General features: G+C 43.0%; 1 protein-coding gene across 1 annotated transcript; it reads left to right on the top strand.

The window, feature by feature from the left end:
* Positions 1–6089: 6089 nt before the first annotated feature.
* LOC143495936 (tubulin beta-3 chain) lies at positions 6090–11872 on the top strand. Its single transcript, XM_076992564.1, has 4 exons — positions 6090–6276; positions 9663–9771; positions 10055–10165; positions 10543–11872. The coding sequence occupies exons 1-4, from the start codon at positions 6220–6222 to the stop codon at positions 11616–11618; spliced, it is 1353 nt and encodes a 450-aa protein (XP_076848679.1). The 5' UTR covers positions 6090–6219; the 3' UTR covers positions 11619–11872.
* Positions 11873–12521: the final 649 nt, after the last annotated feature.

Genomic DNA, 12521 nt, shown 5'->3' with positions numbered 1-12521 from the left:
CGCACTGCCAATGTGTTCCAAATATTTTAACTGATCACTCTGATAATTTTGCTAATGCTATGACAACAGAACTTTCAGCCTGTAGTTTATGATGACTTTCATAAACTACAGACACACACAGTCTAAGTTGTGTTTCTTCACATATTTTGACAGCAGAGACAAAAACCTAGGCATTCACTTTATTCTAAATATCCGTGTACACTCAATTGATGCTATATTAGGTTCACATATTTTAATTGCATATTAAGTTTATAATTAACAATTGTGGGAACTATTCCACCATGCTTCTTCTGGTGATTATCAGTTTCTGGCAACAGGTCACTACTTAGGATTCACATGAACACCCTTGAATTAAGTAGTGTTTTATATTTGTTCATATGAACAAAATTCAAGGAAACAGGTTTTACCACAATATTTGAAATGCTAGCTGACTAGTTTAGGTTTATCTTACTTTGAAGGCAAACATGCTAACCAGCCAGCTGTGAAATCCAATAGAATATTTAAGCTATTTTGCTGTTATATCAATCCCTATGCCTTTGCCTATGTCCATCACTAAAGTGTTATGCCTGTCTGCCACAACTGTTAACCAGTTTAATTTTGACTAAATGTTGAATGCCTAAAACAATAATACCCCTTCAAAGACATGCAAGAATGAAACATTTTGTCAAACAAAGGAAGGCCTGTTCTCGAAATCAACAATTTTTGTGAATCAAGGTCTAACAGTGTATTACAGTGTTATGCTTGAAGTTCAGTTCATTACCTTACACTCTCTCAATTGTAAAGTAGCGATCATTTTATTTTAGCTGCTCTTGGTGTTCAGCCAAGTTCAGTGTTTTGGACTGGCACATGTCCCCAAACATGCCCCCACACATGTTCCCACACATGTCTCCACACATGTCCCCACACATGTCCCCACACGTCTCCACACATGTCACCAAACATGCCCCCACACGTCTTCACACATGTCTCCAAACATGCCCCCACACATGTTCCCACACATGTCTCCACACATGTCCCCACACATGTTCCCACACATGTCCCCACACGTCTCCACACATGTCCCCAAACATGTCTTCACACATGTCCCCACATATTTTCCCACATGTCTCCACACATGTTCCCACACGTCTCCACACATGTCCCCACACATGTCCCCAAACATGCCCCCACACGTCTCCACACATGTCCCCACACATGTTCCCACACGTCCCCACACATGTCCCCACACATCTCCACTCATGTTCCCACCATGTCCCCACACATGTTCCCACACGTCTCCACACATGTCCCCAAACATGCCGCCACACATGTCTCCACACATGTTCCCACACATGTCCCCACATGTCTCCACACACATCACCAAACATGCCCCAACACATGTTCCCACACATGTCTCCACATATGTCCCCACACGTCTCCACACATGTCACTGAACATGCCCCCACATGTCTTCACACATGTCCCCAAACATGCCCCCACACATGTTCCCACACATGTCTCCACACATGTCCCCACACATGTCTCCACACATGTCCCCACACATGTCCCCACACGTCTCCACACATGTCCCCACACACGTCCCCAAACATGCCCCCACACATGTCTTCACACATGTCCCCAAACATGCCCCCACACATGTCTCCACACATGTCCCCACACATCTCCACTCATGTTCCCACACATGTCCCCACACATGTCCCCAAACATGCCCCCACACATGCCCCCACACATGTCTCTGCACATAAACATCGTTCACTGATTTCAATAGAAAACATAAAATATCCCTTTAACCCTTCATCATACACTCTGGCTGTGGATTGTGATGGAGTCCATTGGCTCAGTGGGTTATTTTGGGAAGACTTGCTTACTTGAATGTAATCCAAGAAATAATTGCATCAGTTTTAACAAGTAGTATTTGTTTCAGTTTTCCATAGGCATGTGTCTATAGAGCTTTACTGGGCAGTCATATGACCCCATCGTGTGTAAATGCAGAGATGAATGTAACTTTAATCATGTCCATTACGTTCAATAACTGTCTGCACTATTTTCTGTGGGTGGTGAGGTCCATGTTGTAGAAATATGTAATATTACACTGTTGTCCTTTCTTTTGGCCTAGTCTAAGGGATTGATGTCAGAACTTGTTTGCATGAAGGGTGAATCCATGTCTCAGAAAGAAGTAATTTCTTCCAGGAAAGAAGCAGGACATCACGATCCACATCATGATCTTACCCTTTACTTCCTATGCCTACATCTCACTCTGTTGACTCTGTGGAAATGCCATTGGATGGTGTTCACCTCTCTACTATGGTGAGACAGAGAAGGCTGTGACAGGATCTTCTTCTGTGTTGTGGTGAACCTGGTCCGTGTTGAGTATAAATTGTTAGCCGGAGGGGGTGTTGAGCATAAATTGTTAGCCGGGGGGTAAAATGGACACAAATTAAGTGTTATATTGCGACCGATCGATCGCCAGTTATTGGCAAAGTAGTACCTCATTGAATCATAAATGTAGATCAGAGATAAATAAACTAGATTTTTTTCAGCGTGAGAAATCGAATGTATGGCGTGTGAATGTGTGAAGACAGTCAAATGCGTGAGTCTCAGGCTCAATGCATGAGAGTTGTCACCCTGCTCTAGGGTATAATGCTGCTGGTATAATGCTAACCCTAACCCCTAATCCCTAACCTCTAACCCATAATCCCTCAGTCCCTGGAAAGGCTCAGGGGAACTTCACTAAACTTGACCCCTCAGAAGCACCATCAGGGAAGTGGAAAATGGCCTTCACTACTGCACATTGTGAAGTAGTCAGGACAGAGAGTACTCTCAGGACAGAGAGTACCAGGTAATGCTATATGGATTAGCTAATGCTTCATCAGGGTTCCAGTCATCAATCAGTAAAGGTCGTGTTAATGTACATGATGACATTTTGATATACATTTTGATGTGCATATACCACTATGTTTCCTGAGCATATAGCCCAAGTTGCAGACTGAAGGGGCCGTTTGAGAACCTTTTTGTGAAAGCAGAGGTGAGTCTTCTACATACTCTCCACCACATTCTTCAGTTATTTCATCAGTCCTAAAGATGTAAACGTGGAGAACAAGAAGGTGACAAGAAGAACCTTAGAACTGGCCTGACCTTGCTAACCTTACTAACCTCTCACTTCCTCACTCAAGGGGAAACCTAGCAAGAAATACCCAGGTCAAGAGGGCCTTAGACTCCCTTAAGGCCACCTTCACTATAGCTCTCATGTTGAAATACTCAGACGCTGAGGAGCTCACTGCCTCTGAGCTAGAGGTGGAGGCTACCCTGTCTCAGCACCCAAGCAGCACATCCAAATTTCACCTGGTGGTCTTTTTACTTGGTGAGGCCAATGTCCCATATCAACCAGTGCTATGGATGACTGTATGATGGCCTACAAGAGGGCCAAGAGACAGGACAGAACTCCAGACTCATTACCTGCACCTGGAGGTGTGTGACAACCTAAAGCCCTGTTACCTGGCTCCCTTCCCCATAGAGAGGAGAATCAACAAGGTGATAAACAATATTTGAATGCCAGCCACTCACTACATATCAACATCTTTCTATGTCTCTCATCTCAAACCTTATGTTGTGAGTGATCTCAACTCCAATAACACTCCTACTCCTTCTCTGGAGATCATTAGATCCCCTGACAATACAGTACAACAGTTTGATTCCAGGAGACATGATGGCACCATCCAGTTCCTGGTGAATTAGGAGGGCCACAGTCCTGATGAGTGCCCTTACCAGCTGTTCTGTGACTGCCCCCACAGACTACATTTCCCATGATCCTCCTTTGTTCTGATTCCCCTGTTCATTAGCTCCACCTACTAATGAACTGTATATGGTTTACCCTTATTTGTCTGATTGTTTTGTGATTTTTTTTAATCACTGTCTGTTTCTGCCTATGTTTTTGTATTGCTTTTGATTACATATTAAAACCTTGGTTTTACTGAATCTGCTCTGTCCTTATGGCTTGACAATAATTGATTACAATTTTTTGTTTTGGTTTTAAATGTTTATCTTTCAATAACACAAATAAACTTCAGTGGATATTACTAGACATCTAGACAACATAAGCCCCACGGTTAATGGTTTCCAGCAATATTGTCTTAGTCCTTCTTTCTGTGAGGTTTTGTTACAGTAAAATTGATCATATTCAGAATTTACATTCACAATAATCATAGAAAAGTTCAGTGATGTTATTTTAATGCCTGTGGCATGTTTTCTTGAACCCTTGATGACCAATTTCTTGCAATTACTTTGACTTTTACCACATCTTGGTCAGGAAATGAAGTGCTTCAGCAGGCCTTGACCACTAGAGTGTACTACAGTTTACATGAAAAAACCCAGAAGCTGCTGTATATGAACATCACTTCATTAGGGAGCGCTGTGGTCCATATCAGCAGGGGGTTTCCACATGTCCTTTGTTAACTAGCATGATGACTTTGCATTTGTAATTTTCTTTCTTTTGTAATCATGTTACATTTATTTGTTAAACCCACAGCAGTGTTTACCATGGATTCACAATTAATAGCATACGTATCTAAAGGAACCCTATAATGTAATAACAGCTTTTTTTGAATGTTTTTCATAGCAAACACTTTCAGTCCAAATTCTTAAATACAGGACTTGAATTTAGTGTCTGTGAGGTTGAAGTGCAACTCATTAGAGGCATTCTTACATTCTCTGCAACTTACAGACTGCAAAAAAACACATGGGGAAAAGTCTTACTCAGCATATGCAAGGCTTGAAATGCTTCAGAGTTTAAATGTTTAAAAATGCATGTAAAACAACATTTGCAGTCTGCTGTCGGTGATGAGATGAGTTTGCATTTGGCTCTAACCGTGCTGCAGAGAATAGGCCAGTCTTCAGCTCAGGGGCTCAGCTGAGCATTCATTTTGAGACCTGCCTTGGGCACCTCTCTACAGTCTCCTGAGTTGACATTTATACTCTGCCTTTTGTCAGAGAAGGTATATGAAGAAAGGAAGCACATTATGGATATGCGTAACTAGAGAACCCACTTTCCTTTGAAAATGTTTTTGTAACTGCCCTCCTTCTGTCTGGGCAGTTCCTCACTCCTCACAATTGCTGGCACCATCTGTCTGTGCAATGGCTGTTCAATGAAGCCCTCAATCTGTCCCCCTGCCAGGCATGTCAGAAATCAATACATCATGCTGTGAGCATAGGTCAGCACATGAGTGTGCAAAACCACTGACTTTGTGATTACTTTTGCAAAAAAATGCAACCTTTCTTTCATTCTTTTTGATTGTTTCTTTCCTTGTTTTTCCTTTGCTTCTTTTATCATTTCTTTCTTTCTTTCTTTCTTTCTTTCTTTCTTTCTTTCTTTCTAGAATTTCAAGAATTTGATATCAGATCCTGCCCAAAGCCCGATATGTACTTCACTGTGGGTGGGGTCAGAATGAGTCAGGGATTTTTCACTTTTGTTGTAACTCCACCTCCAGGCTGCCATTGCAGTACTTCAGAACTACTGTCCTGAGTCACAGTTGCCTCCTTCCAAAGTCCATGTGGGACCAAACAGGAGGAGTGAGAAGTCCTGAAATAAGGTCTTTCTGCACGGGAGTGGAGAACAGGGTTACTGGAGGACACGTAGGCAGTCCTGATTCGAACAATTACCAACTGTTAAAACGGAAGACTCCAGCATTAAAAATCTTCATGAAAGAGAAATTCATTCATTGCACATATTTGTTAGACATCCCCTTGTGTGGCAGATTGGTCAGATATCTGAAAGAACAATTTGTAAAGCAATTTACTATGTGTGTGTGTGTGATATTAATGTGATATTAAATATATTATCCAAGTTTCCATAGTTAGACGTCGCAGAACAAGATATGTTTTCTCTTAAACTTCAACTTGTATTTTTTGAAATTATAAGCCTTTAAATAATTCATGCTGATAAAGATTTTTCACATACATCATTAAATCGTTTTTTTGGTGCTGATGCTGCCTGCTCGCCTATCTAGTTCTGCCTTTTCCTCGTGTGTTTCTGATTGGCTATGATCGCACGGCTGTCCAGAACCTGACGTCACTGGTCATTAGCATCCCTCTCTCTGTGCAGTAAAGCGGCGTCTGTGGTATAAAAAGCACAGTCATCCCTGGCTGGGTCTTCTGCCGGCGATTTTGAGGAGACACTCGATCTTCACGAAAGCTCTAGGACTTGCACGCCCACCAAAAGACAGGATGCGAGAGATTGTTCATATTCAAGCTGGCCAATGTGGCAATCAAATTGGAGCCAAGGTAATGTTGCTCAGAAAATAATAGTATGTATTATCTTGAATTCCTGGTTATTCAAACTAAATTAATCTGTGCAAAAGTTTGGAGAACCCTACAGTCACTTTAAATATATAGATTTTTGGATGTCACGATATGCTATTAGGATTCAGAGGACTTCATAAATAGAAATTTATGAAAAGCATTAATATCGTTATCGGAAACACAATATACAAGGGTTTTCTGACTTGTTCTTTTGTCAGTGTGTGGTAGAATTACGTGGAACACGTCTGTTTTTAATAAGTACCAGTCCAATAAAGTGGCAGAACAAAACATGAAAGATGTGACAACGCCCATTAGCTATCGCCCATAATGAGTGTTTAGATCAGCATTTTCATCTTTCCTATTCTGCTTAAATCAGCAGTTTGTCAAAGCGCAACAGCTGGCATACGCGCCATTAGAAATTAATTACTGCCAAGGAAGCAAAGTGAATACGACTTGAGACACCTGAAGTGAAAAAAATGTAGCAACTATAATGTCATATGTCGTATGTCGAGGCGTATTCTCCAGCAGCAGAGAGTTGTTCAGTTGTGCCCGCGAGACTGCGGAGGCTCGAACAAAGACCCGGTTTCATTGCATTTCTGCGCGAGCAGCCCGATTCCACGTCTCTGCGCACAGCACGCGCGAGAGAGCGATTCAGCAGCCAAGTGGGAATTTTAAAAGAATCACACCATGACATGCACAGGAAAATGTGTGTCATGTTCGGAACGTCTGAGTAGGCTAATAAGTCGCTTGCCCATGTGAAATTAGGCAGTTTTTAACGTAGAGCCTCTTTTTCAATCACAGTTACTGTAGCATGGCGTAGCAAGTTTTTAAGCAGAATCTGTTTGTGGATCAGTTTTTGTTACACTGCCAACAGACAACGTGCATCTTATTCTCACGGTTCTAGGTAATCAATACACCTACAAGCTTGTTTCAGATCCGAGATGAATAATCAGGCGAGATGGGCCCATTCCAGCTGCTTTGTCATGCCTGTGTAGTACTGCTGCTGTGATCACATGGCCTTTCAATGGCTGATTAATGGTGAAGTCTGTACAAAGGAACAAAATATGCAGATCTAACCAGTATTTTACGTTACCATTCCTGCCTGAATTCTCATTGCCTCTGTTATTTTGTGCATTTTTAAAGGTTTCAACTGAAAAGTCTTCTATTTGGAGATACCATGCGATGTAAACTCAATTATTATTATGTTTTTTGCTGTCCCGGTTTAAAGAGAAACATGTTTAGTTAATAGGTTATTTTTACAGTGCGCATTATAAAAATGGAGCTATATTCCATAATCCCATTCTGAGCCCAGGGTATAATGATGCAGTAGATTGTTGTAGATTGTCAAAACTCTGCACGCTATATCTACACAGCCCTTCCATTACATCACCACAGAGCTCTGTCTTGTAATTCAGAACAGAGATGGGGGGGGTAGTATCCTGTGTCAGAGGCACATGTCAGCACCTTCTGTCTGAGAGACTGGGGGTGGCTGGGGGGTGGAGGTGTGGGTGGGGTGAGTGTCTGACATCATGCAGCGAGCTCATGCAGTCTGTACGAGGGTAGGACAGCTGAAGATAGCTCACCACTGTACAACATCTGGTGCGTCATTAATCTGTCTCTGTGAGAGATGTGTTTCCCACAGAGACAAACATCTTCATATTGGGATTTATTAAAGGGATTATTATCATAAGATAGTTCTATCACTTTTTCACATTTAATTTCTCTTTTTTTCAGGGGATATAGTCAGGGCCCTGCCTGGTTTTATTGTAAAGACAACTGAAAATAATGTTCCTATTGTCCAACTTTGGACCACATGCTCAGATATTTAACTAGAGCCATTTCTCTCTCTCTCTCTCTCTCTCTCTCTCTCTCTCTCTCTCTCTCTCTCTCTCTCTCTCTCATTATTTGTCTAACAAATGAATACATGTCACACTCTAGAAACTAAGGCCTGTGATTTGGAGGTCCCTAATTACCTACTCAGATGGCAGGTGGCATCAACGCTGGATATAACAGGACATTAGAATGAAAGTGGGTGGAAGCAGACAGAGGGAGGAGCTAAGGAGAGGTCACAGGCCTGACAGAGGGATTTCCTCTCTGTTGAAGGAAGTTTCTTTTTCCTTTGCAACTTAACAATTTTTTTTATCAGATTGGATTTCTTGCAATCTCACTCTCTCTCTCACACACACACACACACACACACACACACACACACACACACACACACACACACACACACACACACACACACACACACACACATACACACACACACACACACACACATACACACACACTCACACACACACACACACAGAGGACAACATTACCTTGTCCTCATTGTCCTTGACATGCTTTAGCAGGCAAATCATTTTATAAATAAAATGGGTGTAAATTTTTTCTATATTTTGAGGGAAAGCATCTCATGTAAGGTGTGTTTTAAAGGTCAAATTCAAAGGTCAAAGGCAATTTGGTTTGAGACAAATGATTAATCTTCAGATAGAATAATCCACTACCCAAGTCAGACTCCACATCCAAGACACAGTATGCAGAATGTGTTATTTACGGCTTCACTTTCTTTGCCCATGGGCCCCAAACAAATCCTGCTTCTTTATGTGCGGTCTTAACTCTTGATGCTTATTACATGATTCCACACACTCACAAAAAGCCAATAAAGAAGTGTGTGTTCTCTTTGTTCAGTTAATGGTCTATTCTCACAATTTACTCACCTTTGTGGAGTTTAGACACACACTATAATTTCACTTGATATGTGACACTTGTACAAAGCTTGGGCCACGTTGCTGGTGATGCACGGTCAGAACACATTCAGAGGAGAAGACATCAAATCTGTTATAGCTAGATAAACCTCATGTCTTCTCTCATTAAGCTCTCTCTCTCTCTCTCTCTCTCTCTCTCTCTCTCTCTCTTTTCTCTCTCTCTCTCTATCCTCTTCCTCATCCCCTGAGGACCTGCTGTGAATCTCTCTGCTGTAGAATGCAGGCCTGGAAGATCAATCTGCTTTTAGCTCGACCTGCTACTGCAGAATATTTAATGAGTCCACACCAACTGCACTTATTTTGTCACTAATAGACTTAATTATCACAAATATGCCTGTGGTTGGAGCTCCATTTAGGATATAATTTTATAATTTAAGAGATGCATTTTTTATACTAAAGACAATCGCAATGTTCTAGATTTTTAAAGAAAGGCATTTTTGGTGGATTCATTTCTGAAGTGGCAAATGTAATAAATTGTTGCATTTGTAATGTGTTGCTTCAGTACCAGCAGCCATTATTGCATTAATAAAAAGCCAAAAGAGAAAACAAAAGTGAAAAAGTGACCAAGTGACTGTGTTTGTTTATGCACCACAGTTCTGGGAGGTGATAAGTGATGAACACGGTATTGACCCCACTGGAAACTACGTGGGTGACTCAGACCTCCAGCTGGAGAGAATCAGCGTCTACTACAACGAGGCTTCCTGTGAGTCAGAATGAGCTCGCCCATTAGACAGAGTTCAGAAAGACTAGTGTTGTTATGCAGGGAATCTGTATTTCATTACTACACAATTTAATTACTACTTTAATGACTATGAATAATATGCAAAAGGATTAAACAAAGAGAAAAGAGACCACTAAACAGAACTGCAGAAAAGCACATCTGTCAGTGTGATTGTATCTTTGAACAGACAATGCTTTACTGCTTACTAAGTTGAAGACTGTCTGTATTCTGCTGAATGATTACAGTTTATTTGCTCTCTTCCCAGCCTCTAAATATGTTCCCAGAGCCATTCTAGTGGACCTGGAGCCTGGCACGATGGACAGTGTTCGATCTGGAGCCTTCGGTCATCTTTTCAGACCTGATAACTTCATTTTTGGTCAGTAGAGAGTGTAAACATTGACTTGATATAGTTCTTATGCTCTCAAATGATTACAAGTGGACATACACTGCATAATGTAGTCTATTACAGAAAAATAATGGATCTTTCACTCTAGTCCTGGGACCGCTTTCCCTGCCATGCACTTTTCCTGAGATAGAACTAATGAATTGTTTAATAATGAACCAATGAGCTGACTCAGGTGTACAAGCACAAAATCGAAAGTATGCATGGCAACAGGGCCCCGGAGCTGGACTTAAAAACATCCACAAATAAGCGTTAAAAGCTTTGCATTTTGATAATGACTGGGTGAGGAACATGTACTGCAGAAAGGGGGCATCATTTTATAGATAGTAAGTGGGCTGGTTTGCTTCTAGGTCAGAGTGGAGCAGGGAACAACTGGGCTAAAGGCCACTACACAGAGGGAGCAGAGCTGGTGGACTCAGTGCTGGATGTGGTGAGGAAGGAGTGTGAGAACTGCGACTGCCTGCAGGGATTCCAGCTCACACACTCGCTGGGTGGAGGCACGGGTTCAGGCATGGGCACCCTGCTCATCAGCAAAGTGAGGGAGGAGTATCCCGACCGCATCATGAACACCTTCAGCGTGGTGCCTTCCCCTAAAGTGTCTGACACTGTGGTGGAGCCCTACAACGCCACACTGTCCATCCACCAGCTGGTGGAGAACACCGACGAGACCTACTGCATCGACAACGAAGCGCTCTACGACATCTGCTTCCGCACCCTCAAGCTGGCCACGCCCACTTACGGTGACCTCAACCACCTGGTGTCGGCTACCATGAGCGGGGTCACGACCTCGCTGCGCTTCCCGGGCCAGCTCAACGCCGACCTGCGCAAGCTGGCCGTGAACATGGTGCCCTTCCCCCGCCTGCACTTCTTCATGCCGGGCTTCGCCCCGCTGACGGCGCGCGGCAGTCAGCAGTACCGAGCCCTCTCCGTGCCCGAGCTCACGCAGCAGATGTTTGATGCCAAGAACATGATGGCTGCCTGCGACCCGCGTCACGGCCGCTACCTCACCGTGGCGACGGTGTTCCGCGGCCGCATGTCCATGAAGGAGGTGGACGAGCAGATGCTGGCCATCCAGAGCAAGAACAGCAGCTACTTCGTGGAGTGGATCCCCAACAACGTGAAGGTGGCTGTCTGCGACATCCCGCCCCGCGGCCTCAAGATGTCCTCCACCTTCATCGGCAACAGCACGGCCATCCAGGAGCTGTTCAAGCGCATCTCCGAGCAGTTCACCGCCATGTTCCGACGCAAGGCCTTCCTGCACTGGTACACAGGCGAGGGCATGGACGAGATGGAGTTCACCGAGGCCGAGAGTAACATGAACGACCTGGTGTCCGAGTACCAGCAGTACCAGGACGCCACGGCCGAGGAGGAGGGGGAGATGTATGAGGATGATGATGAAGAGTCAGAGACTCAGGTCCAGAAGTGAACACTCCAGAAGTTGTGAAATCCACCTACATATACACCCAACCGCTCTACACCAGATCAAACCTCTGAGTGTGCTGCTTAATCTTAATCTTAATCTAAACTCTCACTTCTCCCTCTGGTAGTTTAACCTTCATGTTAGCTATTTGTGCCAGTTAAAACAGTAGCTCCCTTTACTGTGCCATAACGCCTTCTTTATAATACTGTATTTGTTGCTGTTCACTGACTAATCTTAAATAAACAAATGTTTCAAGTGTATTTGATAAGTGCAATTTTTTTTCTGAGAAGTCTCACTATAGAGAAGTATCACAATTTTTTTTATTATGCTCCCAAAGCAATCTGATATTAGATGCACATAGACAGTCCATGAAACCTAATGCAATATTTTTGCTCTAAATTACCTGCTCTGGATTCTTATAGAGCCATAAGACTTTCCAAAAGTGTCTTTCTTATTGAAATTAACAATGATAATGTGGAATGTCACTGGTTGAAGGCTCCACTGCATAAAAGCGCCATGTAACGATGACCCAGATGGTGTTTAAATTTAACAAGCTGTCCCTTGAGGTGGAGGTGCACTCTAGGCTCAGAGTAGATGAAGAACACAGCAAGAAGAGTGAGATCTTTCTCCAGAGAGCCTCTCCTGTGCTTTTCCTCAGCACTGACAAAATGGACCAGTTAGAAAGCTCACATGTTGATGTTACAGCAGAAAGAGCAGCCCATAGAGTGAACACACACAGTGCATGCTTTGAAAAGCACACTGACCCTTCTGAAATATGTTTTCAGATACAGTCCCTTGTACTAAATTGCTTTAATGCCTACAATGTAATTCTACGTATCCTGTTCTAGTTCATCAGCCAAAAAAATCAGTTTACAAAAATGTTTTTTCTTACATGGTCAACTGTGGCCT

The sequence above is a fragment of the Brachyhypopomus gauderio genome, chromosome 2, assembly GCF_052324685.1.
Source record: "Brachyhypopomus gauderio isolate BG-103 chromosome 2, BGAUD_0.2, whole genome shotgun sequence".
NCBI classification, from domain to species: Eukaryota; Metazoa; Chordata; class Actinopteri; order Gymnotiformes; family Hypopomidae; genus Brachyhypopomus; species Brachyhypopomus gauderio.
Note: the sequence above shows the minus strand (reverse complement) of the source record. Positions and strands in the feature narration are given on the sequence as shown.